Source organism: Eleutherodactylus coqui, chromosome 4 (assembly GCF_035609145.1).
Source record: "Eleutherodactylus coqui strain aEleCoq1 chromosome 4, aEleCoq1.hap1, whole genome shotgun sequence".
In the NCBI taxonomy this organism is placed as follows: domain Eukaryota; kingdom Metazoa; phylum Chordata; class Amphibia; order Anura; family Eleutherodactylidae; genus Eleutherodactylus; species Eleutherodactylus coqui.
In genome coordinates, this window is record NC_089840.1 from 58,764,267 (window position 1) to 58,790,058 (window position 25,792).

The 25,792-nt window shown below is 45.9% G+C and overlaps 1 protein-coding gene across 4 annotated transcripts in view; it reads right to left on the reverse strand.

Annotated features, from left to right (window-relative positions):
- SPECC1 (sperm antigen with calponin homology and coiled-coil domains 1) overlaps positions 1-25,792 on the reverse strand; it is a 234,889-nt gene that overhangs the window by 171,009 nt on the left and 38,088 nt on the right. Inside the window, exon 1 of one of the 4 annotated variants that reach the window (XM_066599532.1) lies at positions 11,051-11,294. The exons of the other annotated variants lie outside the window; for them this stretch is intronic. Coding sequence (XP_066455629.1) covers positions 11,051-11,090 — 40 coding nt within the window. The 5' untranslated portion in view covers positions 11,091-11,294. Of the gene's footprint in view, positions 1-11,050; positions 11,295-25,792 lie in introns of those variants that run through there. 4 annotated transcript variants of the gene reach the window in all.

A 25,792-nucleotide genomic window follows, 5' to 3' on the forward strand; every position in this document is an offset into this window, starting at 1 on the left:
CACTGAGGTAACATGAAAGCTGCGCTGTGATTGGTTGTTATCTAGATATATAAAAACGAATGAATGTATGTCTGTCTGTCTTCGCAGCAACGCGCGACGGGTACGCTAATGCTAATATATATATGTGTTTAAATAAGGTTCAGGAGGGAATGAACTAAATACAACAACAAATTCGCACAATCTGAGATTTGTTTGGGGAGTGGGGGAGATCGAAAGCAATGTCATGAAAAATGTTACTAGAAGTAGAAGCAGCTTGGGACAAACTTTCAGCAGATGTGGCTGAAAACTCAACAATAAATGGATGATAAGCATAGATCTAAGAGAGAATTACAAAAGGAAGCCGTAAAGGCAGACTAGATGGACCATGTGGGCTTGGTCTATCATCATTCTTCTGTATTCCCAATGTTAATGGGTTATTCCAAGGGTATTTCTTCTAAGCCATGCCATTCTCACACCAATATACTGTATGTTACTTTAAACTCATTTATATTTTTCTTTTCCCCTTCGAGCTCGGATTGTCGACAGTCACTTAATTCCATCCCCGTTGTTTCTTCTCTACATCATCTACATGGTTTATGTGATCTTCCCCTTGTAATGTCACTACCAAAACATATGCAATATCCTCAAACACGTAGGGCTAGGCCTAACCTCCAAAGCTACTGCGTTTGTACCCCAGCTACTCCGTCACGTGTTGTATGGATGCGCTCAAGCCTAGATTTATTGTCTATGGCACAGAATTCTCTATGTGCAGATTTCAAATCGAGAAAAAAGTAGTGCCATATTACTTCACGATCCGGCTTCCACAACTTTCTGCCGAGGATTACATGGCCGATCTTTGTCATATTTTGCCGATGTGCATTTTACCCATCAGGACCTATCCTAAAAAATGCATTGTTTGCTATTCGCACTGTAAGAGATCTCTCCTCTTTGTATATAGAAGTGTGCATTTCAAATGGCCAATAAGGGAGTTGGCAATGATGCTAGAACATATACAAAATTCCAGAAATTAAGAAAGTTCTTCAAAAACAGCTGGGGATCATGAAAAAAGTTTTATATTTTCTTTAAGGGCTCCCACCCACTGGCGTTTTTTTTCTCCACTGCGCTGCGAGAGTAAGTGAAAACTCTCGCAGAGCAGTGCAAGAAAATCGCTGGGATATCGCTGCGACATCGCCAGTCTTTTCAATGGGGCCAGCGGCAGCAGCGCTAGCCCCATTGAAAGCAATGGGATAGCATGCCGCGGAATTCTGCCACAGCTGTGACAGCTGTCACAGCTGTGGCAGGAGTTTCCTTCATCCCCGCGGGGACCGGGGAGGACCATATCTTTTCAATGGGGCTAGAGCTGCTGCCGCTGGCCCCATTGAAGAGACTGGCGATGTCACAGCGATATCCCAGCGATTTATGGGTATCTGCCGGCGTTTTTCTCGCACTGCAATGCGAGACTTTAAAGGGGTTGTCCCGCGCCGAAACGGGTTTTTTTTTTTTCAATAGCCCCCCCGTTCGGCGCGAGACAAACCCGATGCAGGGGTTAAAAAAGAAAACCGGATAGTGCTTACCTGAATCCCCGCGCTCCGGTGACTTCTTACTTACCTGGTGAAGATGGCCGCCGGGATCTTCTCCCTCGGTGGACCGCAGGTCTTCTGTGCGGTCCATTGCCGATTCCAGCCTCCTGATTGGCTGGAATCGGCACGTGACGGGGCGGAGCTACAAGGAGCCGCTCTCCGGCACGAGCGGCCCCATTCAGAAAAGAAGAAGACCAGACTGCGCAAGCGCGTCTAATCTGGCGATTAGACGCTGAAAATTAGACGGCACCATGGAGACGAGGACGCTAGCAACGGAACAGGTAAGGGAATAACTTCTGATAACTTCTGTATGGCTCATAATTAATGCACAATGTATATTACAAAGTGCATTAATATGGCCATACAGAAGTATATAGACCCACTTGCTTTCGCGGGACAACCCCTTTAACTTTAGAATCGCATCGCAGTAGAGAAAAAAACGCCAGTGGGTGGGAGCCCTAAGTCTTATTACTCTGAGTCCTTTACTGTGACTATGGTTAAAAACCATCATTTCCTTCAGGCTGTACATAGTGTTTAGTTTCAACTGAAAGCAAAATCTACCTGAGGATACCTTAATGCTATGGAATTTGAATAAAATGCAAACTGGCTGCATAGTAATACATTCCTGGCCACTGAGGCGGAGAGTATTTAAGTATTGGGTAAAACTTTTTCAACTACAGGAAAAAAGTATTAGATGTTAAATAGAGATGAGCGAACACCAAAATGTTCGGGTGTTCGTTATTCGGAACGAACTTCCCGCGATGATCGAGGGTTCGTTTCGAACAACGAACCCCATTGAAGTCAATGGGCGACCAGAGCATTTTTGTATTTCGCCGATGCTCGCTAAGGTTTTCATGTGTGAAAATCTGGGCAATTCAAGAAAGTGATGGGAACGACACAGTGACGGATAGGGCAGGCGAGGGGCTACATGGTGGGCTGCATCTCAAGTTCACAGGTCCCACTATTAAGCCACAATAGCAGCAAGAGTGCCCCCCCCCCCTGTCAGCATAAAGATCGTCCTCCTCTGGCACAGCTGTAGCAGAGAAGAACGATGTTTGCCCATTGAATTCAATGGAGCGGCAATACAGCATGTTCCACTGAATGCAATGGGCTGCCCGCGATCGCAGGATGAATGGTCGGAAAGGGGTTAAATATATAACCCCTTTCCTGCAATTCATCCAGAAATGTGTTACACTAAAAATATATACCGGCGTATAAGGCGACCGGGCGTATAAGACGACCCCCCAACTGTCACCTTATACGCCGGCAATACAGTGGAGCAAAGAATAAAAAGCATTACTTACGTTTTTAGATGATCTGCGGCGCTCCTGCAGGCTGTCACTCCCTCCTAATCCACGGCAGACAAGCTTTCTCTATGAAAGGCTTTAAATCCCTGCCTCCAGAAAGACACGTGCCTTCAGCCAATCACAGCCAATGACAATGATGTCATTGAATGGCTGTGATTGGCTGTGTTTCTGGAGGCGGGGATTTCAAGGCTTGAAATCCCCGCCTCCAGAAACACAGCCAATCACAGCCATTCAATGACATCATTGTCATTGGCTGTGATTGGCTGAAGGCACGTGTGCTTCTGGAGGCAGGGATTTAAAGTCTTTCGTGGAGAAAGCAATACTCTGCCGTGGACCAGGAGGGAGTGACAGCCTGCAGGAGAGCCGCAGATCATCTAAAAACGTAAGTAATGATTTTTATTCTTTGCTCCACTGTATTACCGGCGTATAAGGTGACAGTTGGGGGGTCGTCTTATACGCCCCGTCGCCTTATACGCCGGTATATATTTTTAGTGTAACACATTTCTGGATGAATTGCAGGAAAGGGGTTATATATTTAACCCCTTTCCGACCATTCATCCTGCGATCGCCGGCAGCCCATTGCATTCAGTGGAACATGCTGTATTGCCGCTCCATTGAATTCAATGGGCAAACATCGTTCTTCTCTGCTACAGCTGTTACAGCTGTGCCAGAGAAGAAGGATTTGTCTTCTATATGTTCTCAATGGGGTCAGCGCTGCTGCCGCTGGCCCCATTGAGCGCATATAGAATGCATCCATAGCGAACCGCGGGAGGGGCAGACTTTCATATCAGGCGGACACCTTATCTCCCCAGCCACTCACAGCAGGGGGGTGGTATAGGGCTTAAACGTTGCAGGGGGAAGTTGTAATGCCTTCCCTGTCTTTATATTGGCCAAAAAAAAGCGCTAACGTCTCAGGGAAGAAAGTTTAAGTAACCCGGACACCGCATGGTGTTCGTTACGGATAACGAACATACCGAACACCCTAATATTCGCACGAATATCAAGCTCGGAAGAACACGTTCGCTCATCTCTAATGTTAAATTAATGAATAAACAAACAAACAAGAACAGTTTTGCCCAGGCCAAAGTCGGATAGAATAATTGGACCTCCATCACCCTTGCAGTGATGGAAGCTCCTTAGTCCGAGTGCACAACTGGACTGACACCTCACACAATATCTGTAACTGGACTGTGATCTAGTGCAAGACTCTCATCGCCAGGCTCCATGGTATAAAAATACATAGAAGAAAAAAAAAAAAAAAAAGGTTCCCCAAATCCCTTTAGTCAAGTGACAATTGCTATTGAAGTCTTGCAATTAGAGTGGTTGTCCTCCTAAAAGCCATGTGCAACCTCAACCACAGAGGACTAATTGAAATTACCCATGTGGCAATCTGATACTGTCATTACTGACTATACCTATAAAGTTCCACATTGCCCACAAATCATGCTAAAATTGCAGTATAAGCACAACACTTGTGCAACCTTACTTTCCCTATAAGGAAAAAAGTTACAGAGGACCATCTCAGAAATCCTTATAAGGAAACTTGGGAATTTCTTGACCGGTATTCGGCTACTCATGGGTGTCAACTACAGATGAGCGAGGACGCTCGTTTAAGGCTGAACATTGGTCGAGGGGGTGGTGGCGGGGGGGGGGGAGAGGTCTCTCACTCCCCCCCCCCACCGCCCCCCGCATGGTGCTTGGACGAGTAATCAGTTACTCGAAAAGATGGATGCTCGCATCAGCCTTAAACGAGCCTGCTCGCTCATCTCTAATGTCAACAAATCAACATGGAACCCTTTTGTAGCACAAATGACTCGAACATCTGTGTCTAGCCCTAGCCTAGGGACAAACTATAACAAAACATGACTGTATATGTGTCACCCCAAGACATTTGTAGGCATAACGTGAACAAGTTGATGTTCAGAAACCAAGATGACCTCATCTGTTCTAGTGAAAAGTTGATCCAGCTAGCAATCAGTTTACTGAAGGTTACACCAACGCCAGGAGGCAACTATATACATATCCTCTACTGTCTGGTTGTGAACCTCTTTAGCTCGATGTAAGCAACATCAATCGTGAAAGTTTGAGAGTCCATATACACACCCCATGGTTTTGTAGGACATCTACTAAAAGTTCTCAAACTGTGAGCTTCTTAAAAAGGGGTAGTCTGCATTGGACTATCCTCACTTGTTAAAAAGGTCCCTCAAAAAATAAGCTGATCAAAAAAGTGTCCCCCCTGTGGGGTCCTCCAGCAATCAGCTGCTAAATTTGGGTACACCTGGCAGTAAAATGTTCAATCTTACTCCAGCACCACCACAGGGAAAACTAGGCATTACACCATGTCCATTCAAAGGATTGCTTTTACTGTGTAACGCAGGACATAACAGGTCCTCCTGACGGAGAAAAGCGCTTTCTAACCAATCTGGCTAAGAAATTAGGTTCCTGAATAGATGACCCCCTCTTAACTCAGAAATCATAACAGGGTATATGAAAATCCTTTTTCTAATCTTTACAACCCCCTAAACAACTGTGTATGCTACTAGATGCATTGGTACAATAGTAGTGTACACCAACTTTTGTCTTGTCAAGTCAATCTATCACGCATGGTGAATATACATGAATTACCTGTTCTCAAAATTTTATACATCTAAATTTTGGATATTTAACCCTTTCCCATCCACTGTCTGACCTCTGAAGACATTATGATTTAAGGCTGTACAGCTCTGATGTTGGAAGACATCCGTTGGGGTTCTCTTATTGTATATTACCAGCCTCTCTGCTGTCAGAGCCTATCCAACGTGTCACCTCATGCAGTACTGGCTTTAGCCAGCAGATAGCGCCGTTGTATAACAGCAGAAAAAGAGTAAGCCACCTAGGAAAACCAGGATACAAATTGGATTGGAAAGGGTTAAGAAGAAAAAAAACAAAACAGGTTTTTCCTTTTATATCATTTACATGCCAAAATACATTAAGACACCTAAAAGCAAAATCACATTTGTAGTTCAGCATCGCTTAATCATTCAATTCAAAGCAAACCCTTAAAAACCACAAATGACTAAACATTTGGAGAGGGTGTGTGTTTCTCTATTACACACACACAAACAGAGAAAACCTTAGCTAGGGTGATTATAGAAATAGTAAAGTATCATCAGAGTCTGGATATTCTAGTAACCATGTAGACTACGAGATCACAGGATAACGTCTGTAGGGATACCTGACAACCTGCGGTAAAAATAAATCTAAAAGGTTTTACTAATAGAACAAAACTTGGTTTGTAGCTTACATAGAACATTAATACAAAAATGATCACACATTGCATAGAAAATATAATACTACATACTAAAAGCACAAACAGAATACTGGAATTTTGTCCTTGGAAATAAAGTATTGGGTAAAACTGGAGAAAGCCAGTCCTTGAAGGTGACCTTGCTTCATTTAATCTCTAAAAGTCCACAATGTAAAGTATTTTTTAATAGATTGACATGTACTACAAATTAACAGTCACTAGAGTTAACCCTTTCCAATCCAATTTGTATCCTGATTTTCCTAAGGGGCTTACTCTTTTTCTGCCGTTACACAACAGCACTATCTGCTGGCTATAGCCAGTACTGCATGAGGTGACACGGTGGATAGGCTCCAACAGCAGAGAGGCTGGCAATATACAGTAAGAGAACCCCGACAGACGTGTTCCAACATCGGAGCTGTACAGCCTTAAATCATAATGTCTTCAGACGTCAGACAGTGGATTGGAAAGGGTTAATCTTCTGCAAGCGCACATATGACTTTAGAGTTACAAATATAACTAAAGAAATATTTACTATCCTCAAAAAATCCCATAGCAAGGTGACGTCCTGGACTTTGTCACTTAGTTGATGGTGATGTAGCCATCGGCTTTGCTCACACGCAGCGACTTCAGACTATTTTTTGTGTTTTTTATTTGAATTTTAAAGATTGCATAAAAACTGCAATCAGAATGTAACTAATTACTCACAAAAACACTAAATATTGACAGCAGAAAAAGACCACATGGCCCATCTAGGCTGCTCTTATATTATATTTCTCTCCTAGGATAGATATATGCTTATCCCAGGCAGCTTGAATACTTTTATTGTTGATTTTCAAACCACATCTGCTGGGAATTTCTTCCAAGTATCTACTACATTTCCAGTAAAATATTTCCTGACATTGCTTCTGATCCCCCCCCCCCCCCCCCAATAAAAACAACACTCCCCTCCTGAACCTAAAGGCCCTTTTACATGCAGAGATAATCGCTCAAACTGCCGAAAGATTGAAAGATTTAGCAATGGTTTTGCATAAAAAAGATGCAGAGATAATCACTCCATTAGCTAATTAATCATCTGTGTGTTTTCCTCCATGAGTTGTTTGCTCAGCTGGGTAGGTGTTTAGGCGATTGTTATTGCCTAAACACTTCGCCCAGCTGAGCAAACTTCTGGCCACCACATTGTATTGCATTAATTGAATATGCAAAACAAAACAAAGCCATTGCTTAACCCCTAGAAACACTGATTGAACAGCATTTAAATAAAGAATTTCCAGCGATCAAACTATGGATTTTATGCCAGCCTAAAAACCTTGGCTAACGATAATTGAACGAATAGTACATGACTACCGGCGTTTACATGAAACGATTATTGCTCATTTTCAGCCGTTTCAACGAATTTTGAGCGATAGCTGTTGCGTGTAAAAGGGCCTCGCAGCGGAATCAGACCCAGCGCCCCCCAGAGACCCCATACTCAGCTCTCCGAATCCGTGGCAAGTCTCTGCCGGGGAGCTGGAGCACATGCGCAGTGCAGCACATGACGCGCCAGCGCTGGGCAGTGACGTGATTCCCTACGATACTTCCACTGTGCTCACAGCGCGGAGTATCGTGGGACGGACGGCTTCCAATGACTGCAATGGAAGCCGTCCACTCAATTTTCCGCGATAAATAGGACATGCTGCGATTCTTCCCCGGGGACATTTGCAGTTAATTTCCGCTCGTTGTCAGGGGAGCATGTCTATGGACGGCTCTTGCTGCGGGATTCGCAGCGGGTGTCTGACCGCGAATCCCGCAGCTATTATCCATCTGTGCGCATTCGGCCTTAGTTATACCTACTAATATATATATATATATATATATATATATATATATATATAGGTTTCAATCATGCCCCCCCCTTTCCTCCTACAACATATATAAGGGTTTCCATTATGTCCCCCTGTCTCTATAAGCATGCTGTTGCCTTTTCATTGTATAAAACACACTGCTCCACACACTGCAGTGGTTGTACCTGATATTGCAGTTTGGTCTTACTCATGTCACCAATGACCATACCAAAAAAGGAGCTGAAATACAGTTGAAAGTGGTTCCACTGCCAGGGGGCCTCATACAGATGCACAGTTTGCCCTATGGTTAAAGTGGCCCTGTGCTCAAGTGATGTACTCCAGTAGGCCAAATTCACAGTTTGCAGGCAGTTTTTCATAGCCAAAATTAGGATCCCCTATAGTGTTGTATATGTTAGACAGCCTCATAGCCAAGATTAAAGTAAGACCCGTTTCAGCCGCTGCCTGACATCACCACGTTCCTACCCATCGGGAACAGTTTGACCTGGCACCCACATCCCATTTTACTCATGTACATTTGCTACTTCCTTGTCATTGTAGAAACTGCATCCATGCCCAACCTGGAATGGACCCCCCTCTCTACATGGACCACCAATACGGTAGGCATACTCTTGGATGGAGCCAAAACATTACTCAGTAATGGTATACCATCTATGGCCACCAAGGCTCCTAGGACTTGTGGTACCAAATCCAAAACAGTTTGCAAACTAGTGGTTCTGTAAACAAGCCATAGACAGCATTACTTTGGATAGTGCCTGCTTTGCTTTAGCTGGTCGGCCCTTATGTCACTGAAGTTTATGGCGTAATCAAATATTTCAAGTACATTTTAGGCAGAGAACATAAAGAGATCCGGGACCGGCTGGCAGCTTTATGCGATACTTTATACTGGAGAATCAGACTGCAGAGCGCTGCATCGTATGTCACATCTTGTTTGTACATTTCTGCAGCGTCTTGTTCTTCTGGATAGTGACAACTTGTAAGGTTGATCCCATAGATGACAGATCAATATTCAGTATCTGCTACATGTCAGAGATTCACTCATTGCTACAGACCGAAATGTGTCAGCGACGGTAACCCCACACCAATAGTTCTGTGAAAGTAACACAGTATCCACCCTGGTGATACAGTAACTATAAATGGAGCAGTCCGCATACAGAAGGTGTCCGCACCGGTGACAGACCTCTTCGTTTCTCCAATCTCCTCTTTATATTTTCAGATTTTTTATCAAAACAATATTACCATTGAATATCAAAATGTATTAAAAAATTAAAACGATGCAATTTGCTACATTTTAGGTGTTTGCTACAGCTTAAAGGGATTCTGTCATCAGAATGGTCGACTAAGCAGGCCCCATAGCGCTCTTCATCATGAGGGGAAGGGCAACTTATTCTGCCAACTTATTCTGCAGCGCATTCAGGTAATTTATTCCCCCCCAGCAAGCTGGGTACTCATTTTACCGACTTCGGAAGGATGGAAGGCTGAGTCAACCTTGAGACGGCTACCTGAACCACGTGGGGATTGAACTCGCAACCTTCAGGTCCTGACGAGAGCTTAGAACTGCATACTGCTGCCTTAACACTCTGGGTCACACAAGGCCTTTGACACAGGACCTGAACATATCCTTTATCATAACTGTGAAGCCTCGCGGAGGCAGGCTGCCCAAGCCCCAGCATCTTACCTCTGCTCACGACCACTCCGCTGCTCTGCCGCCTCCCCTTGCCGCTAACTTCAGAGCAAGCAGCAGTGAAATCCCGCCCTTGCACTATGTAGCCCTCCTCCCCAGCCTGAAGCAGACATATGCACCGAAGTCATGGTGTCCTCAACTTTAATGGAGCATTGCGTACCCCCTAGAACCCGGGCATTGCAAAGTTCAAAGTCAGTTCAAAGGCCCGCTCCCAGAGGGCCCAGCGGTGAAGAGCAAATTGCAGCGGGGTTACAATGTCGAGACAGTGTCAGGATTTACCCTGCAGAAACTTGCGCTTCACTGCTGGTCATCCTCTGAGAGCAAGCACTATGCCTATGCAACACCAGGCGCAATGCTCTACAATGCCTGCGTTCCGGCACATACGTGATGCAAGTCAAGGTAAAGACACAACAACTTAAGTGCGCAATTGCGCATATCTGCTTCAGTTTGGTGAGGAGGCCCGCACTGCTGCTTGACAAGGGGAGGCAGCAGAGCAGTGGGGGGAGCGTGAGAAGAGGCAGCGGCCCACCTCTGACTCGAGGCAGGTCAATTTGTATCCACGGTGGAAGAATATAAAAGCGAGCTTTCAAAGTAATGATAAATCTAATTTTGTTCAGATTCTGTGTCATGTGGCGAGGAGCGCTGTGCTTTAAATCAACCGTTCCGATCACAGAATCCCTTTAATGTCAAGTAGTTTTTGAAAATTTGTAGATTGACAAGTAGACTGACTTTGTTAGTTTGGACCCCCTTACCTAAAAACAACCAAGCTTAAAAAACACACTTTCTAACCAGCATATAAAAGAATAGCAAATGAATAAACGTAAATCGGGTCGGATTCACACGGATATAATACATGCACTCATACTACATTCTTGCGAAACCACATCATATACATATATGTATACAACTCCCAACTACGTCCATGCACCTTTCCGAAAACGGATGGCCAGCTTGTGTTCTAGAACAGGTGCCGCCAACACAGTTTAATTAAGCGGCAGGCCCTAGAGAGGGTTTCCGAGCGCATCCACCTCTCTAGTCATTGAACATTTATGCAGATTGCCCAAACTCTACATTATGTCCATCCTTTGTGTCCAGTTAAAGCACTAAGTGGCCTGAAGGAATATGTGCGCCAATTCTCCAGCTGAGCAGCCAGGAGGGCAGGGTTAAAACTTCCCAGCTGCAGAGGAATAATCAGTGACAGGCACCCGGCAGCATGCAGAGATACCGGCTTCCTGTGTATTCTCCTCATTGTGCACATACACAAATGCTGCTCCGAGGACTTGGCCGAAACGAATGCACACAAGAACCGCAAACAAGGTCACAACTTCAGCGACGCATACATGCTGCAATGCTATAAAATAAAGGCATCTACAAACCTTGCTCCTGCTCCTCGGGTTTTGCAGGCTGGTTCCCCATGATGCCGGATAGTGGTCAGTCCTATCACATTGGCCTGGACGCCGGGATTCTGGCTATAGACATATTCCAAGTCACTTCTGCAGCTGGACCTTTGTAATGTCTGTATTATGCTACATAGGAAACTCCGAGCTTCCCAACAGCTAGCACTGGGAACTAAGCCTGGGTGCCTGTGCTAGGGCAGTGCTGGACATCCCTCCTACCTAATTACAATACTGAGCACAGAAAGGCAGGGCTATGCAGTTAATTAGCCGGCAGCTCCTTGGAATCAGGAGAGGAAGAATAGAGGTGACTCAACATGTGATGTGGGCCACACAGAGGCCACTGCGAGGCACTGCAGGCTGCAGGGAGGGAATATGGCACATAGTCTACATCTGCTGTCAGGAGCACACCGGATTGGGATGGTATCTCATGTGGATTCCTTCATAGTCAGCAGGCGCAGTGATATCACACGCTCACATCTTATACAGCTGGCATTGCGAATACCATATTTTCCGCCCGGACATACTTGATACAATTGTATCATTCTGCAGATTTTTTGTATCTTGCTTCATTTTATTTTACTACAGCCATTAAATATTCCACCACCTGAGTGTTTTCTATATTGGCAAGGTTTACTGGTTAGGTGGCAGAGTGGGTCTGGAGTGGCGCAATTTTATCTTTAACCCTTTAAGGATTTTTTTTATTTTTTTCATCTCCACATTTAAGATGCCATAGCTTATTTTCGGTCAACCTAGCTTGTTTTTTTGTGAGACTTGTTGTATTTTGTTATTGGTACTTTTTCGGGGTATATACAATGCATTATACCACTTATTAAAATTTTGGAGGGAGGAGGTTGAAAAAACAAACAAAAAAAAACAAAACACAAAAGATAGCAAATGTGCCTCTTTTTTTTCTTTTCTCGCAGCGTTCATCATGTGGTCTAAAAGACACGACGGCTTTATTCTGTTGGTCGTTAAAATGACAAAGATTTAAAGCATATTGGGACACATTTACTAATACGGTATAAAAGGTTATACAGTGCAAAGCAAGACCTTTTTTAAAATGCGCCAGATTCATCACAGCTGGATAGTACATTTGTCAACTTCCCACTGCTTCGTCTACGCTTAGGTCACTTACTAGTGGTCTTAATTTATGCCAAACATTGGGCTAAACTTTGGCGCAATATAGGCAATGCCCCCTTTCAAACAAGTACAAAAAAAGTGTCTAAAAGACATACAGTAAAAGTGGCACAAAGCCAATAAAACAGTTTTCTGGTCCAATTTGGGGCAGAAAACGGTTTTGAATAATAAATCTGCCGCATAGTTGTTTTTTTTAGGTTTTTCTATTTTTGTGCATAATACAAAAAATATATAGATAAAATATTTGCGCTGCTTCCTTTAAAGATCCATAAAATTCTTACTTTTCTATTCATGGAGGTATGCAAGAACTTGTCTTTGTGGGATGATTTGCGGTATTAAGGCAATTTGGGGGGTACATACAACTTTTCACTTATTGCATTTTTTCTTGGGGGGGGGGGGGGGGCAGAAGGAGTGCGAGAATAAACCACATTAATTTTGGACATTTTTCTTTTACAATGTTCACCATGCGGTATAAATAAATCTGTTTATGGGTCATTACTGCTTGGGCGATATCCGTTATTAGTAGTTTTTATAAAACGTAAGAATCTTTTTTAGTGAGAAAAGGCTATTTAGATTATTTGTGATTTTGTTAAACCATTTTTTAAAAAGACTTCTCAACTTTATTTATAAGTTCCAGTAGAGGAACTGAATATACCTTCCTCTGAGTGTATTATGTCTGTTATTGTAAATCTGACAGGTGGCCTTTGGTAGGGCCTAATGGGCATCTGTATAAGGTGGGTCTGGAGGCTATTGTAAGGCCCCCGGCTGCCATGGCAACCCATTGGCACCCCACTATCACATCACAAGCAGGCCAGAGGAAGCCCACTTTCCAAAACTAAAACATGAATAATTGTACATACCAAAACGTATGGGGCATAGTATTCAGTTGGGTAAGATACTGCTTAGTGATACTATATACGTATTTTGTAACGTAGCAAAGGGAGATCTGCCATGTTGGTTGGTAAGCATGGTATTAAATTAAAAATCCAACTCTGGCAGGAGTCGTAGTCTTGCGGCCAGTTAGTAAAAGACGGAACAAAAAAAATAATCTACTTGGGAGTCTGAAGGGTTTCCTAAAGCCAGTTGTAGTTTAAGTTCCATCAGAGAAGAAGAATTTTGGGGATTCTGATTTCTGACAACCTCAAAACGTGTCCACAGTTCAGTTCGAATCAGTGAGGATGGCGAGATGGCGAGATGGCATATGGAGGATGCAATATGGAAAATGCGGAGGATCTGCTGTCAAATTTCTATGTTTCGAAGTTCCCTTAACAAAAAAAACCTAGTGGATCAGCAGAAAAACACTTTTTGGAATTGTAAATAAAATGTAATAAGGTTCAGTTCATCTAAAAATGATTGAGCATTAAGACCATGCTTAGAACTATATGGTACTGTTGTATTATGTTGCCACTGGAAGTTAGGGGTGTCGACATAATACAACAGTTTTCAAATTTCATAATGCCCCCAGCTTTTGATTGGCTGGGAGCAAGTTTAATTCCCCAAGTGCTGTCCTGACCCGACAATCCGTCAGGGAGGACAGCGGCCACTCTGGGAGCGGCGGCAGGGCAGAACGTACAGTGAGCGCGCCACCCAGCTGTCAGCAGCAGAGAGCCAACGGCCGGGATGGAGCAGAGAACCGGCACACCATGTGAAAAAAGTCAGCGGATGGAGCAGTAAGGGAGCGGAGGAACAGCCTAACAGCAGGGGAATTCCTCCAGTGCTGCCACGATGCACTGTGGAAGTGGTAGGTAGCGGTTGCTGAGGGGAGATGGAAAGGGGACACCTGCTCCGGGAATAGTGATAGCTGCAGCGTCTGTATTGATTTTTGGCTGGCCTGGAGGGTTTAGGTTAGTTTTCCAGTTAGGCTTACATTATTCGCTCTAAATGCTTCCATGTTACACCTGTAACATGGAAGGATTTAGAGCAAATAATGTAAGCCTAACAGGAAAACTAACCCAAACCCTTCATGCCAGCCAAAAATCAATACAGAGGCTGCTAGGACCTTTAAGGATTCAGCCAATCGGGAGCTAGGGGTGTGACGGGGCGTCCCTCCATGCAAGCCCTGTCAAACCCCTAACTTCCGGTGGGGTCAAGGTACAACAGTACCAAACTATACTTCTAGTAGCAGCCGTTTCTTAGTTACAGCATTTCGCTGGACAGATGCAAACACTGAAGAGGCCACAATGCCCATACAAGTACCGCAGCCCCTACAAACAGCTGATCAGAAGCAAGACCTCCGCAGATCAGATATTGATGGCCTATCCTGAGCACAGATCATCAATTTTAAAAACCCAGATAACCCCTTTAAGATTCCGATATCCTACACAATTACTTTAATACATATTCTCCCCAGAAGCAGTGTTATCTTACACAGAGTCCGAGGAAGCACGCCATGATTTCCTTCTGATGGATATACAAAGAATCAAAACAAAACATAAGTTCAGTATGACATTGGGAGTCATACAGCGATACAGCAGAGGCCTTACAGACCTCTATGGAAGTCTTCGTATGGCTCCATACAATGTAAAGCCATAATACCATCATGAGCACTAAATGGGCTATCTAAAAAGACAAAAACACTATTTTGGTGTGAATATATACACCAGGAAAAGGAATCAGAAGAATTTGGGATTTATAGTCAAAGGGGTTTGTTCAGTTGTAAACAACTGATGGCCCATCCTCAGGATAGGTCATCAATAGTAGATCGGGGGCCCGTTGCCTGGGACCCTCTGCCAATCATCTGTTTGCAAGGCTGGCTTGCAGGCACTGAATATATGTCTGCAGGAAGCAGATAGCTGCGTTCTTACAGTAGTAGCCAGGCTTGATATTGCTGGCAAAGCTCCCATTCATTTCAATGGGGACTTGGACTGCAACACCAAGGATGACCACTACAGTAAGAATGGAGTGGTCTGCTTCCTGCAGTTAACACATGAGTGCATAGACCCAACGAATAACTAATTGGCAGGGGGCCCCAGCAACGAACCCCCACCAATCTACTCTTGATTTGATAACTTATTCTGAGGACAGGCCGTCAATAGTTTACAACCGGATAACCCCTTTAAATACTAAAAATTAAATAAAATGTTGCACAACTGATGGAGTACTATGGGAAACGGATCTGTTCGTCTAAACTAAATGTTCTTTAAATGAAGCTACACGAAATCTGAAGAAATCCAGGAAAGGAAAAACATCCAGAAACTTTGATAAGTCGGCAGCACTCAATGGGACTAGAAAGCCAAGTGCAAATTACCCTTTTGTGCAATTAAACGACCACTAAGGTTTTCTACCAACACCCTTAAAGCTAAAGGAACGGTGTTACAAAACGTGCCCCAGATCTACACTACAATCCCTCTTTCCAACCCACTGACCATCTGGATCTCAAACGCCAAAGTGGTTAATTACCATGAAGACAGAACCACATGTCTGCATAGTCTCTGCTCAAGGATTGAACTACACGGGAGCAGAAGATAATTACTGGCAAATGTGACCTCCCCTACCTCATCTATTACAGCAGTAAGTGAAGAAGGATTCTTTGCACACTGGTTTCCTGCTAGATAATTCCTTTGGGAGAAAAGTCTAAACTCTTATCCTAATTCAGTGAATTTCCAGTAAATGGTGAGAAGAAAAAAAATGAATTCCACTGTCACCACCACTTTATGTTGTATATAAAGTCTTACCGATTTTGGGTTTTCACAAATATGCTGCTCCGATTCGGATGAATGCCTGACTCAAGCTACAGTATAGTCATACAGGTAGTTCCCTGTGCGAGTTCTCTCCGATTCCTAGATGGACAGTTTTTCATTGACCACAATCACACTCACCCATGTGAATACAGCCTCAGGACTCATGCACGCGTCAGAGTCTTTACACCAGGACCAGCTGTCCCCATCTCCATACCATGGAGCTATAGGCACTGTGTGCCACTATGCTTCCCTTCTGCGCCATTACAGAGATCTTCTCTACTAGAAGCACCAAACTATGGTAGCTGGCATTCAACTAACCAAGTTGGCTCCATTATAATCCCCCACAAATGTAGAAGCATTATCTATTTTTCCCCATTCGCATCCCCATCTACCAACCTAGTCATACTCTTCTCTTACTTCCTCTCAGTATGGTCTTCAGGACTTCTCTCTTCTCTGCAGCGGTTCTGTTGTACTCCTACTATTATGTTTACTACTTACATGCCCAGTTTTAAGAAGGTCTAAAAAACTAATTTCTTAGTTGACTATAGTCCATGGCCCCTGCACTACCTGACCTGGTCACATATCTCCACTACCCCTCCAACTAGTTAGTCTTGTAATTCCTCTGCAATTTATATCAGTGTTGACTCAGATACCAGCTGAGCTGGTTGACTGACTGATTTAACTCAGCTTTATATCTCCAAAACTAGTGTTGAGCAAACTTGAAAAATTCAGTTCAGCCGGTTCGCCACACTACGGTTCGGTCAAAATTAGTTCAAACTGAACCAGAACTTCATCAATATCTCCCAAACCGGTGTATAAAATGGTTTAAGAGTAGAGATGAGCGAGCACCAAAATGCTCGGGTGCTCGTTACTCGAGACGAACTTTTCGCGATGCTCGAGGGTTCGTATCGAATAACGAACCCCATTGAAGTCAATGGGCGACCCGAGCATTTTTGTATATCGCCGATGCTCGCTAAGGTTTTCATTTGTGAAAATCTGGGCAATTCAAGAAAGTGATGGGAACGACACAGCAACAGATAGGGCAGGCGAGGGGCTAAATGTTGGGCTGCATCTCAAGTTCACAGGTCCCACTATTAAGCCACAATAGCGGCAAGAGTGGGCCCCCCCCCCCTCCCCAACAACTTTTACATCTGAAAAGCCCTCATTAGCAATGCATACCTTAGCTAAGCACCAAACTACCTCCAACAAAGCACAATCACTGCCTGCATGACACTCCGCTGCCACTTCTCCTGGGTTACATGCTGCCCAAACCCCCCCCCCCCACACACACACACACGACCCAGTGTCCACAGCGCACACCAAACTGTCCCTGCCCAGCCTTCAGCTGCCCTAATGCCACGCCACCCTCATGTCTATTTATAAGTGCGTCTGCCAGAGGAAAAGCAGGCACACACTGCAGAGGGTTGGCACGGTTAGGCAGCGACCCTCTTTAAAAGGGGCGGGGCGATAGTCCACAATGCTGTACAGAAGCAATGAGAAATGCAATCCTGTGCCACCTCCATCTGGAGCTGCACACGTGGGCAAAGCAATGGGGAACCTATGTGCCACACACTATTCATTCTGTCAAGGTGTCTGCATGCACCAGTCAGACCGTGGTTTTTTTATAAATAGTCACGGGCAGGTACAACTCCGCAATGGGAATTCCGTGTGCACCCACAGCATGGGTGGCTCCCTGGAACCCACCGGCTGTAGATTAATATATCCCATTGCATTGCCCATCACAGCTGAGGTAAGAATGTCATGTTTAATGCAGGTGGGCTTCGGCCCACACTGCATGCCCCAGTCAGACCGGGGTTCTTTAGAAGTGGACAGATGCATTTACAACTCCCTGTGGACCCACAGCATGGGTGGGTGCCAGGAAGCCCCCGGCGGTACATAAATATATCCCATTGCAGTGCCCAACACAGCTGATGTAACATCAGCTTTAATGCAGCTGGGCAAAAAATTAATTGGATTACACTGTAGGCGATGGCCCACAAAAATTGGTGTACCAACAGTACTAATGTACCTGAGAAAAATTGCCCATGCCCAACCGAGAGGGCAGGTGAAACCCATTAATCGCTTTGGTTAATGTGGCTTAATTGGTAACTAGGCCTGGAGGCAGCCCAGTAAAAATAAAAATTGGTTGAGGTGAAAGTTTCAACGCTTTAATGAGCATTGAAACGTATAAAAATTGTTTATAAAAATTATATGACTGAGCCTTGTGGGCCTAAGAAAAATTGCCCGTTCAGCGTGATTATGTGAGGTTTCAGGAGGAGGAGCAGGCGGAGGAGGAGGAATATTATACACAGATAGATGAAGCAAAAAGGTCCCCGTTTTTGATGGGGATAGAGAACGATGCTTCCATCCGCGGGTGCAGCCTATGTATTGCTTAGGTTTCGCTGCTGTCCGCTGGTGGAGAAGAGAAGTCTGGGGAAATCCAGGCTTTGTTCATCTTGATGAGTGTAAGCCTGTCGGCACTGTCGGTTGACAGCCGGGTACGCTTATCTGTGATGATTCCCCCAGCCGCACTAAAGACCCTCTCTGACAAGACGCTAGCCGCAGGACAAGCAAGCACCTCCAGGGCATACAGCGCTAGTTCAGGCCACGTGTCCAGCTTCGACATCCAGTAGTTGTAGGGGGCAGAGGCGTCACGGAGGATGGTCGTGCGATCAGTTACGTACTCCCTGACCATCCTTTTACAGTGCTCCCACCGACTCAGCCGTGACTGGGGAGCGGTGACACAGTCTTGCTGGGGAGCCATAAAGCTGTCAAGGGCCTTAAAGAGTGTTGCCCTGCCTGTGCTGTACATGCTGCCTGATCTCCGCGCCTCCCCTGCTACCTGGCCCTCGGAACTGTGCCTTCGGCCACTAGCGCTGTCGTATGGAAATTTCACCATCAGTTTGTCCGCCAGGGTCCTGTGGTATAGCAACACTCTCGAACCCCTTTGCTCTTCGGGTATGAGAGTGGAAAGGTTCTCCTTATACTGTGGGTCAAGCAGTGTGTACACCCAGTAATCCGTAGTGGCCAGAATGCGTGTAACTCGAGGGTCACGAGAAAGGCATCCTAACATGAAGTCAGCCATGTGTGCCAGGGTACCTGTACGCAACACATGGCTGTCCTCACTAGGTAGATCACTTTCAGGATCCTCCTCCTCCTTCTCCTCAGGCCATACACGCTGAAAGGATGACAGGCAAGCAGCATGTGTACCCTCAGCAGTGGGCCAAGCTGTCTCTTCCCCCTCCTCCTCATCTTCCTCCTCCTCCTCACCGCGCGGAGATATAGACAGGAGGGTGCTCTGACTATCCAGCAACATACTGTCTTCCCCCGGCTCTGTTTCCGAGCGCAAAGCGTCTGCCTTTATGCTTTGCAGGGAACTTCTCAAGAGGCATAGCAGAGGAATGGTGACGCTAATGATTGCAGCATCGCCGCTCACCACCTGGGTAGACTCCTCAAACTTTCCAAGGACCTGGCAGATGTCTGCCAACCAGGCCCACTCTTCTGAAAAGAATTGAGGAGGCTGACTCCCACTGCGCGCGCCCATGTTGGAGTTGGTATTCCACTATAGCTCTACGCTGCTCATAGAGCCTGGCCAACATGTGGAGCGTAGAGTTCCACCGTGTGGGCACGTCGCACAGCAGTAGGTGCACTCGCAGATTAAACCGATGTTGCAGGGTCCGCAGGGTGGCAGCGTCCGTCTTGGAGTTGCGGAAATGTGCGCTGACCCGGCGCACCTTTCCGAGGAGGTCTGACAAGCGTGGGTAGCTTTTCAGAAAGCGCTGAACCACCAAATTAAAGACGTGGGCCAGGCATGGCACGTGCGTGAGGCTGCCGAGCTGCAGAGCCGCCACCAGGTTACGGCCGTTGTCACACACGACCATGCCCGGTTGGAGGCTCAGCAGCGCAAGCCAGCGGTCGGTCTGCTCTGTCAGACCCTGCAGCAGTTCGTGGGCTGTGTGCCTCTTATCTCCTAAGCTGAGTAGTTTCAGCACGGCCTGCTGACACTTGCCCAACGCTGTGCTGCCACCCCACGCGACACCGACTGCTGCCGACGTGCTGCTGCTGCTGACACATCTTGATTGCGAGACAGAGGTTGCATTGGAGGAGGAGGGTGGTTTAGTGGAGGAAGCATACACCGCCGCAGATACCAGCACCGAGCTGGGGCCCACAATTCTGGGGGTGGGTAGGACGTGAGCGGTCCCAGGCTATGACTCTGTCCCAGCCTCCACTAAATTCACCCAATGTGCCGTCAGGGAGATATAGTGGCCCTGCCCGCCTGTGCTTGTCCACGTGTCCGTTGTTAAGTGGACCTTGGCAGTAACCGCGTTGGTGAGGGCGCGTACAATGTTGCGGGAGACGTGGTCGTGCAGAGCTGGGACGGCACATCGGGAAAAATAGTGCCGACTGGGAACTGAGTAGCGCGGGGCCGCCGCCGCCGTCATCATACTTTTGAAGGACTCCGTTTCCACAACCCTATACGGCAGCATCTCCAGGCTGATAAATTTGGCTACGTGCACGTTTAACGCTTGAGCGTGCGGGTGCGTGGCGGCGTACTTGCACTTGCGCTCAAACACTTGCGCTAGCGACGGCTGGACGCTGCGCTGACAGACATTGCTGGATGGGGCCGAGGACAGCAGAGGTGAGGGTGTGGGTGCAGGCCAGGAGACGGTAGTTCCTGTGTCCTCAGAGCGGGGTTGGATCTCAGTGGCAGGTTGGGGCACAGGGGGAGAGGCAGCGGTGCAAACCGGAGGCGGTGAACGGCCTTCGTCCCACCTTGTGGGGTGCTTGGCCATCATATGCCTGCGCATGCTGGTGGTGGTGAGGCTGGTGGTGGTGGCTCCCCGGCTGATCTTGGCGCGACAAAGGTTGCACACCACTGTTCGTCGGTCGTCTGCACGCAGTGAAAAACTGCCAGACCTTTGAGCACCTCGGCCTCTGCAGGGTGGCATGGCACGAGGGGGCACTTTGGGAAACAGTTGGTGGATTATTCAGTCTGGCACTGCCTCTACCCCTGGACACCGCACTGCCTCTTGCAACCTGCCCTGCTGTTGCCCTTGCCTCCCCCTCTGAAGACCTGTCCTCAGTAGGCGTAGCAAACCAGGTGGGGTCAGTCACCTCATTGTCCTGCTGCTCTTCCTCCGAATCCTCTGTGCGCTCCTCCCTCGGACTTACTGCCCTTACTACTACCTCACTGATAGACAACTGTGTCTCATCGTCATCGTCCTCCTCACCCACTGAAAGGTCTTGAGACAGTTACCGGAAGTCCCCAGCCTCATCCCCCGGACCCCGGGAACTTTCCAATGGTTGGGTATCAGTCACGATAAACTCCTCTGGTGGGAGAGGAACCACTGCTGCCCAATCTGAGCAGGGGCCCGAGAACAGTTCCTGGGAGTCTGCCCGCTCCTCAGAATGTCTCATTTTCATGGAGTGAGGAGGCTGGGAGGAAGGAGGAGCAGCAGCCAGAGGATTCTGAGTTGCAGCAGTGGACGGCGCAGAACTGTGGGTGGACGATAGATTACTGGAAGCACTTTCTGCCATCCACGACAGGACCTGCTCACACTGCTCATTTTCTAATAAAGGTCTACCGCGTGGACCCATTAATTGTGCGATGAATGTGGGGATGCCAGAAACGTGCCTCTCTCCTAATCCCGCAGCAGTCGGCTGCGATACACCTGGATCAGGAGCTCGGCCTGTGCCCACACCCTGACTTGGGCCTCCGCGTCCTCGGCCGTGTCCACGTCCTCTAGGCCTACCCCTACCCCTCAGCATGCTGTATTACCAGTAATGCAGAAACAGTGCGCTGTAATTAAATGTGCCGCTTATTGGCCTGTGGTTGGAGGCTGACTTCGCTTACGGAACGCCAGGAAATAATTTGGCGCAAGCCTGCTGTAACACTTAGCTGGCTGCGTATGATTTTGTTGTAGAACTACTACACCCAGCACACACAGACCCAGAACACTGAGCACAGTGACAGGCAGGCCAAATAGATTTTTTGCCCAATATTTTTTAGAAAAGGCCCACTGCCTATATTCAATCAATAATTAATGTCTTCTGTCCCTGCCTAACCACCACTTCTGTCCCTAGGGTATGTGACAGAACTGCAGAGTGTTGCACTGTTAACTGCAACACAGCAGTGATTTTAGAGCCCAGACAGAGCCAGGAAATTATTTGGCGCAAGCCTGCTGTAACACTTAGCTGGCTGCGTATGATTTTGTTGTAGAACTACTACACCCAGCACACACAGACCCAGAACACTGAGCACAGTGACAGGCAGGCCAAATAGATTTTTTGCCCAATATTTTTTAGAAAAGGCCCACTGCCTATATTCAATCAATAATTAATATGTCTTCTGTCCCTGCCTAACCACCACTTCTGTCCCTGGAGTATTACTGCAGGGCGCAATGCTCTGCACGGCCGATATACAAAAAAGAAAAAAAGTGCAACACTACAAAAAGCAGCCTCCACAGTACTGCACACGGTTAGATGTGGCCCTAAGAAGGACCGTTGGGGTTCTTGAAGCCTAAAATACTCCTAACACTCTCCCTGCCTAAGCACTTCCTGTCCCTGTAGTATTACTGCAGGGCGCAATGCTCTGCACGGCCGATATACCGAAGAAAAAAAAAGTGCAACACTGCAAAAAGCAGCCTCCACAGTACTGCACACGGTTAGATGTGGCCCTAAGAAGGACCGTTGGGGTTCTTGAAGCCTACAATAACTCCTAACACTCTCCCTATAGCAGCAGCACCAGCAGCAGCACTTTCCCTCAGCTAAGTGAGAACGCATCTGTGGCGAGCCGCGGGAGGGGCCGATTTATATACTCGGGTGACACCTGATCTCGCCAGCCACTCACAGCAGGGGGGTGGTATAGGGCTTGAACGTCACAGGGGGAAGTTGTAATGCCTTCCCTGTCTTTCAATTGGCCAGAAAAGCGCGCTAACGTCTCAGAGATGAAAGTGAAAGTAACCCGAACATCGCGTGGTACTCGTTACGAGTAACGAGCATCTCGAACACGCTAATACTCGAACGAGTATCAAGCTCGGACGAGTACATTCGCTCATCTCTATTTAAGAGCCATAAAAGTTCTTGTTCTTACCTTTCCCCTCCATAGGAAAGAAGAAGAATGTTGGCTCAGTCATTAGAATGGTTGCCTTTCAGCACTTTTGTTCTAGGTTCCAATTTGACCAAGGACCACATCTGTATAGAATTTGCATGAATGTGTAGAAATCCACACAAACCTCCATACAGACATTGTCCTTGGTCAGATTTGAACCTAGGACCCAAGTGCTGCAAGGCAACAGTGCTAACCATTGAGAGAAGACCGAGGAGGAATATTAGCGGGTTTGGCTTAGGCAAACCACCCAAGCTTTGGGTTCACGCTGAACCAAACTTTTAGCAAAGTTCGACCCGAAACAGGGTTCAACTGTTTCACTTCACTTAACACTATGCTTCAACCAAACAAGGGGTCTGCCCGTCCCCTGAACCGAACCAGCACCAAGTACCTGTGCTGGTTCAGTCCAGGGGACAGGCAGGTATCTGTGTCACTCCTCCCATTCCATTTAGATTGTAAGCTCTTATGGGCAGGGGGTCTGGCTTCCTTTTTCTCGTTGCTTGTTCCTTCTTTGAAGCTTACATCAATCCAATAGAAACCCCCCTCTTTATGCTTCTACTTTAAATTGGACGAACATACACTAAAGCCAATACCATATGAAGTCAATTAACCTTTCAGGTTATTTTTGAAGTGGAGGAGGAAATCTGAGTATCCAGAGGAAACCCTTGCAAGCACAGAGACAACATGCAAGCTTCGCATACTGGATTACTTTGACATTCATGCAGTGCAGTAGATAAAGGGGAAATCTGCATAAAAAGTTTTCTTCACACATTTTCTTTAGCATTTAAAAAAAAACAAAAACATTTTTGGGGTTCTTTTATTTTGTCACATTTTGTAAGTGTACTTTTTAGTATTTGGGAGTTTGAGGTCCTATAGAGAAAAAAAAAAAAAACACAGAAAAAGCCATTCCTAGAGCTTGCTGAGATTTGAAAAGAATGCAACACCAAAAACTTAACAAAACCAGAAACACCCGGCCTGTAGAGACTTTAACCCCTTAAGGACCTATTTTGGCGTTGAGCACCAAACCATTTTTCGTATTTTCTCATCTCCATTTTTCAACAGCCATAACTTTTTTATTTTTCCGTCGACGCGGCCGTATAAGGCCTTTTTTTTGCGTGGCGAACTGTAGTTTTTATTGGTACCATTTTTGGATACATAGACTATATTGTACAACTTATTATTTTTTTTATAATCGTAGGGAGAGAAAATGCATCAATTCTGCCAAAGATTTTATTTATTTTATTTTTTTTTTTTAAAAGCGTTAATTATGTAGCATAAATGACAATACATTATTTTCTGCGGGTCGGTACGATTACAACGATACCAAAATTCTTATTTTTTTTTAGGTTTTTCCCACTTTTCCAAGATAAAAACCCTTTTTTTGGAAATTATTATTTTTTTCTACACTCACTGCATTAAAAGTGCTATAACTTTTTTATATTCCATGGACGGAGCTCTATGCGGGCTTATTTTTTGCGAGATGAGTTGTAGTTTTTATTGGTACCATTTTGGGGTACATACATTTTTTATTGCGTTTTTTTGGGAGGCAAAATGCTAAAAATTTGCATTTTGTCTCAGTTTTTTTAGAGTTTTTTTTACGCTTTTTGCCTTGCAGGATAAAAGCACGTTCAATTTATTGTATGTGTCATTACAGACGCGTCGATACCAAATATGTGGGATAAAGGGGTTTTTTAAACTTTTTTTTTTACATTTTTATTTTTTGTACCTTATTTTGCTCCTATTTTTACACCATTTGTGTCCCTCTGAGGGACTTACACTTCAGCACTAATCATCGCTACGATAAAGGCTTGGCAGGACTTCTCTCCTGTCATGCCTTATCGCTTACTATAGCAATCTTAGGCAATGGCAATACAGGACGCCGGTATCTGGCGTCATAGCAACCAGCCGGCTATCGCGAGAGCCGGCTGAAGTCAGAGGGAGCGCGCCCCCTCTGTGAACCCTTTCCCTGCTGCGATCTACGTAGATCACGGCAGGGAAGAGGTTAACGGTGGGTGGGCGCATCTCCAATGCCCCCCGCTATCGCAGCGGGAGGCCGGCTACTAGTGACAGCCGGCTCCCGCTGAGGGATAGCGCGAGATCTGCTATGAGCTCGCGCTATCCCTATGATGTAAGGGTACGTCATTTTGCGGGAAGTACCTCGCTCCCATGACGTACCCTTACATCATGGGGAGGGAAGGGGTTAATATTGTAATTTTTTTTGCAATTTAAAATAATGCAGTGAAAAACACCAATGCAAATTACGCAAATAACAGGTTAAAAAACACTATGTAAATCCAGCTTTTACAGTAAGTTTATAGGTAGCAGATTCTGATGCGGATCCACAGCAGATTTCACCCTTTCAATTAAAAGGGGTAATTTCTGCTGCAAATCGGCATCAAAATCCGTACCAATGGAATGGTATTTGGTGCAGAACTTGACTTGGATTCTGGTGCGGAATGGAGAATTTCTGAACCAAATTTTTCTATGGGTGAACGTACCTTTAGGTGAAAATGCTGCAGAAATTCCACTTCTAGAATCGCAGCTGAAATTCCCCAGCATTTAGCGTAGCAGTGCCCTGGAGGAGATTTCTAAAACCTCCTTCACACGCTGTGAAAATTTACACAAAAAATTAGCAACTTGTCAATTACTGCTGCGGATTTCTGCTAGAAATTACAAACCTTGAAGCAAAAGAGTTAAAATCCACAGCATTTTCGCAATTAAGAACGTGGCCAAATCCACACCATTCGGGTGCATTCAGACGACCGTATATCGGCCCCCGGCCTATATATGGCGTCT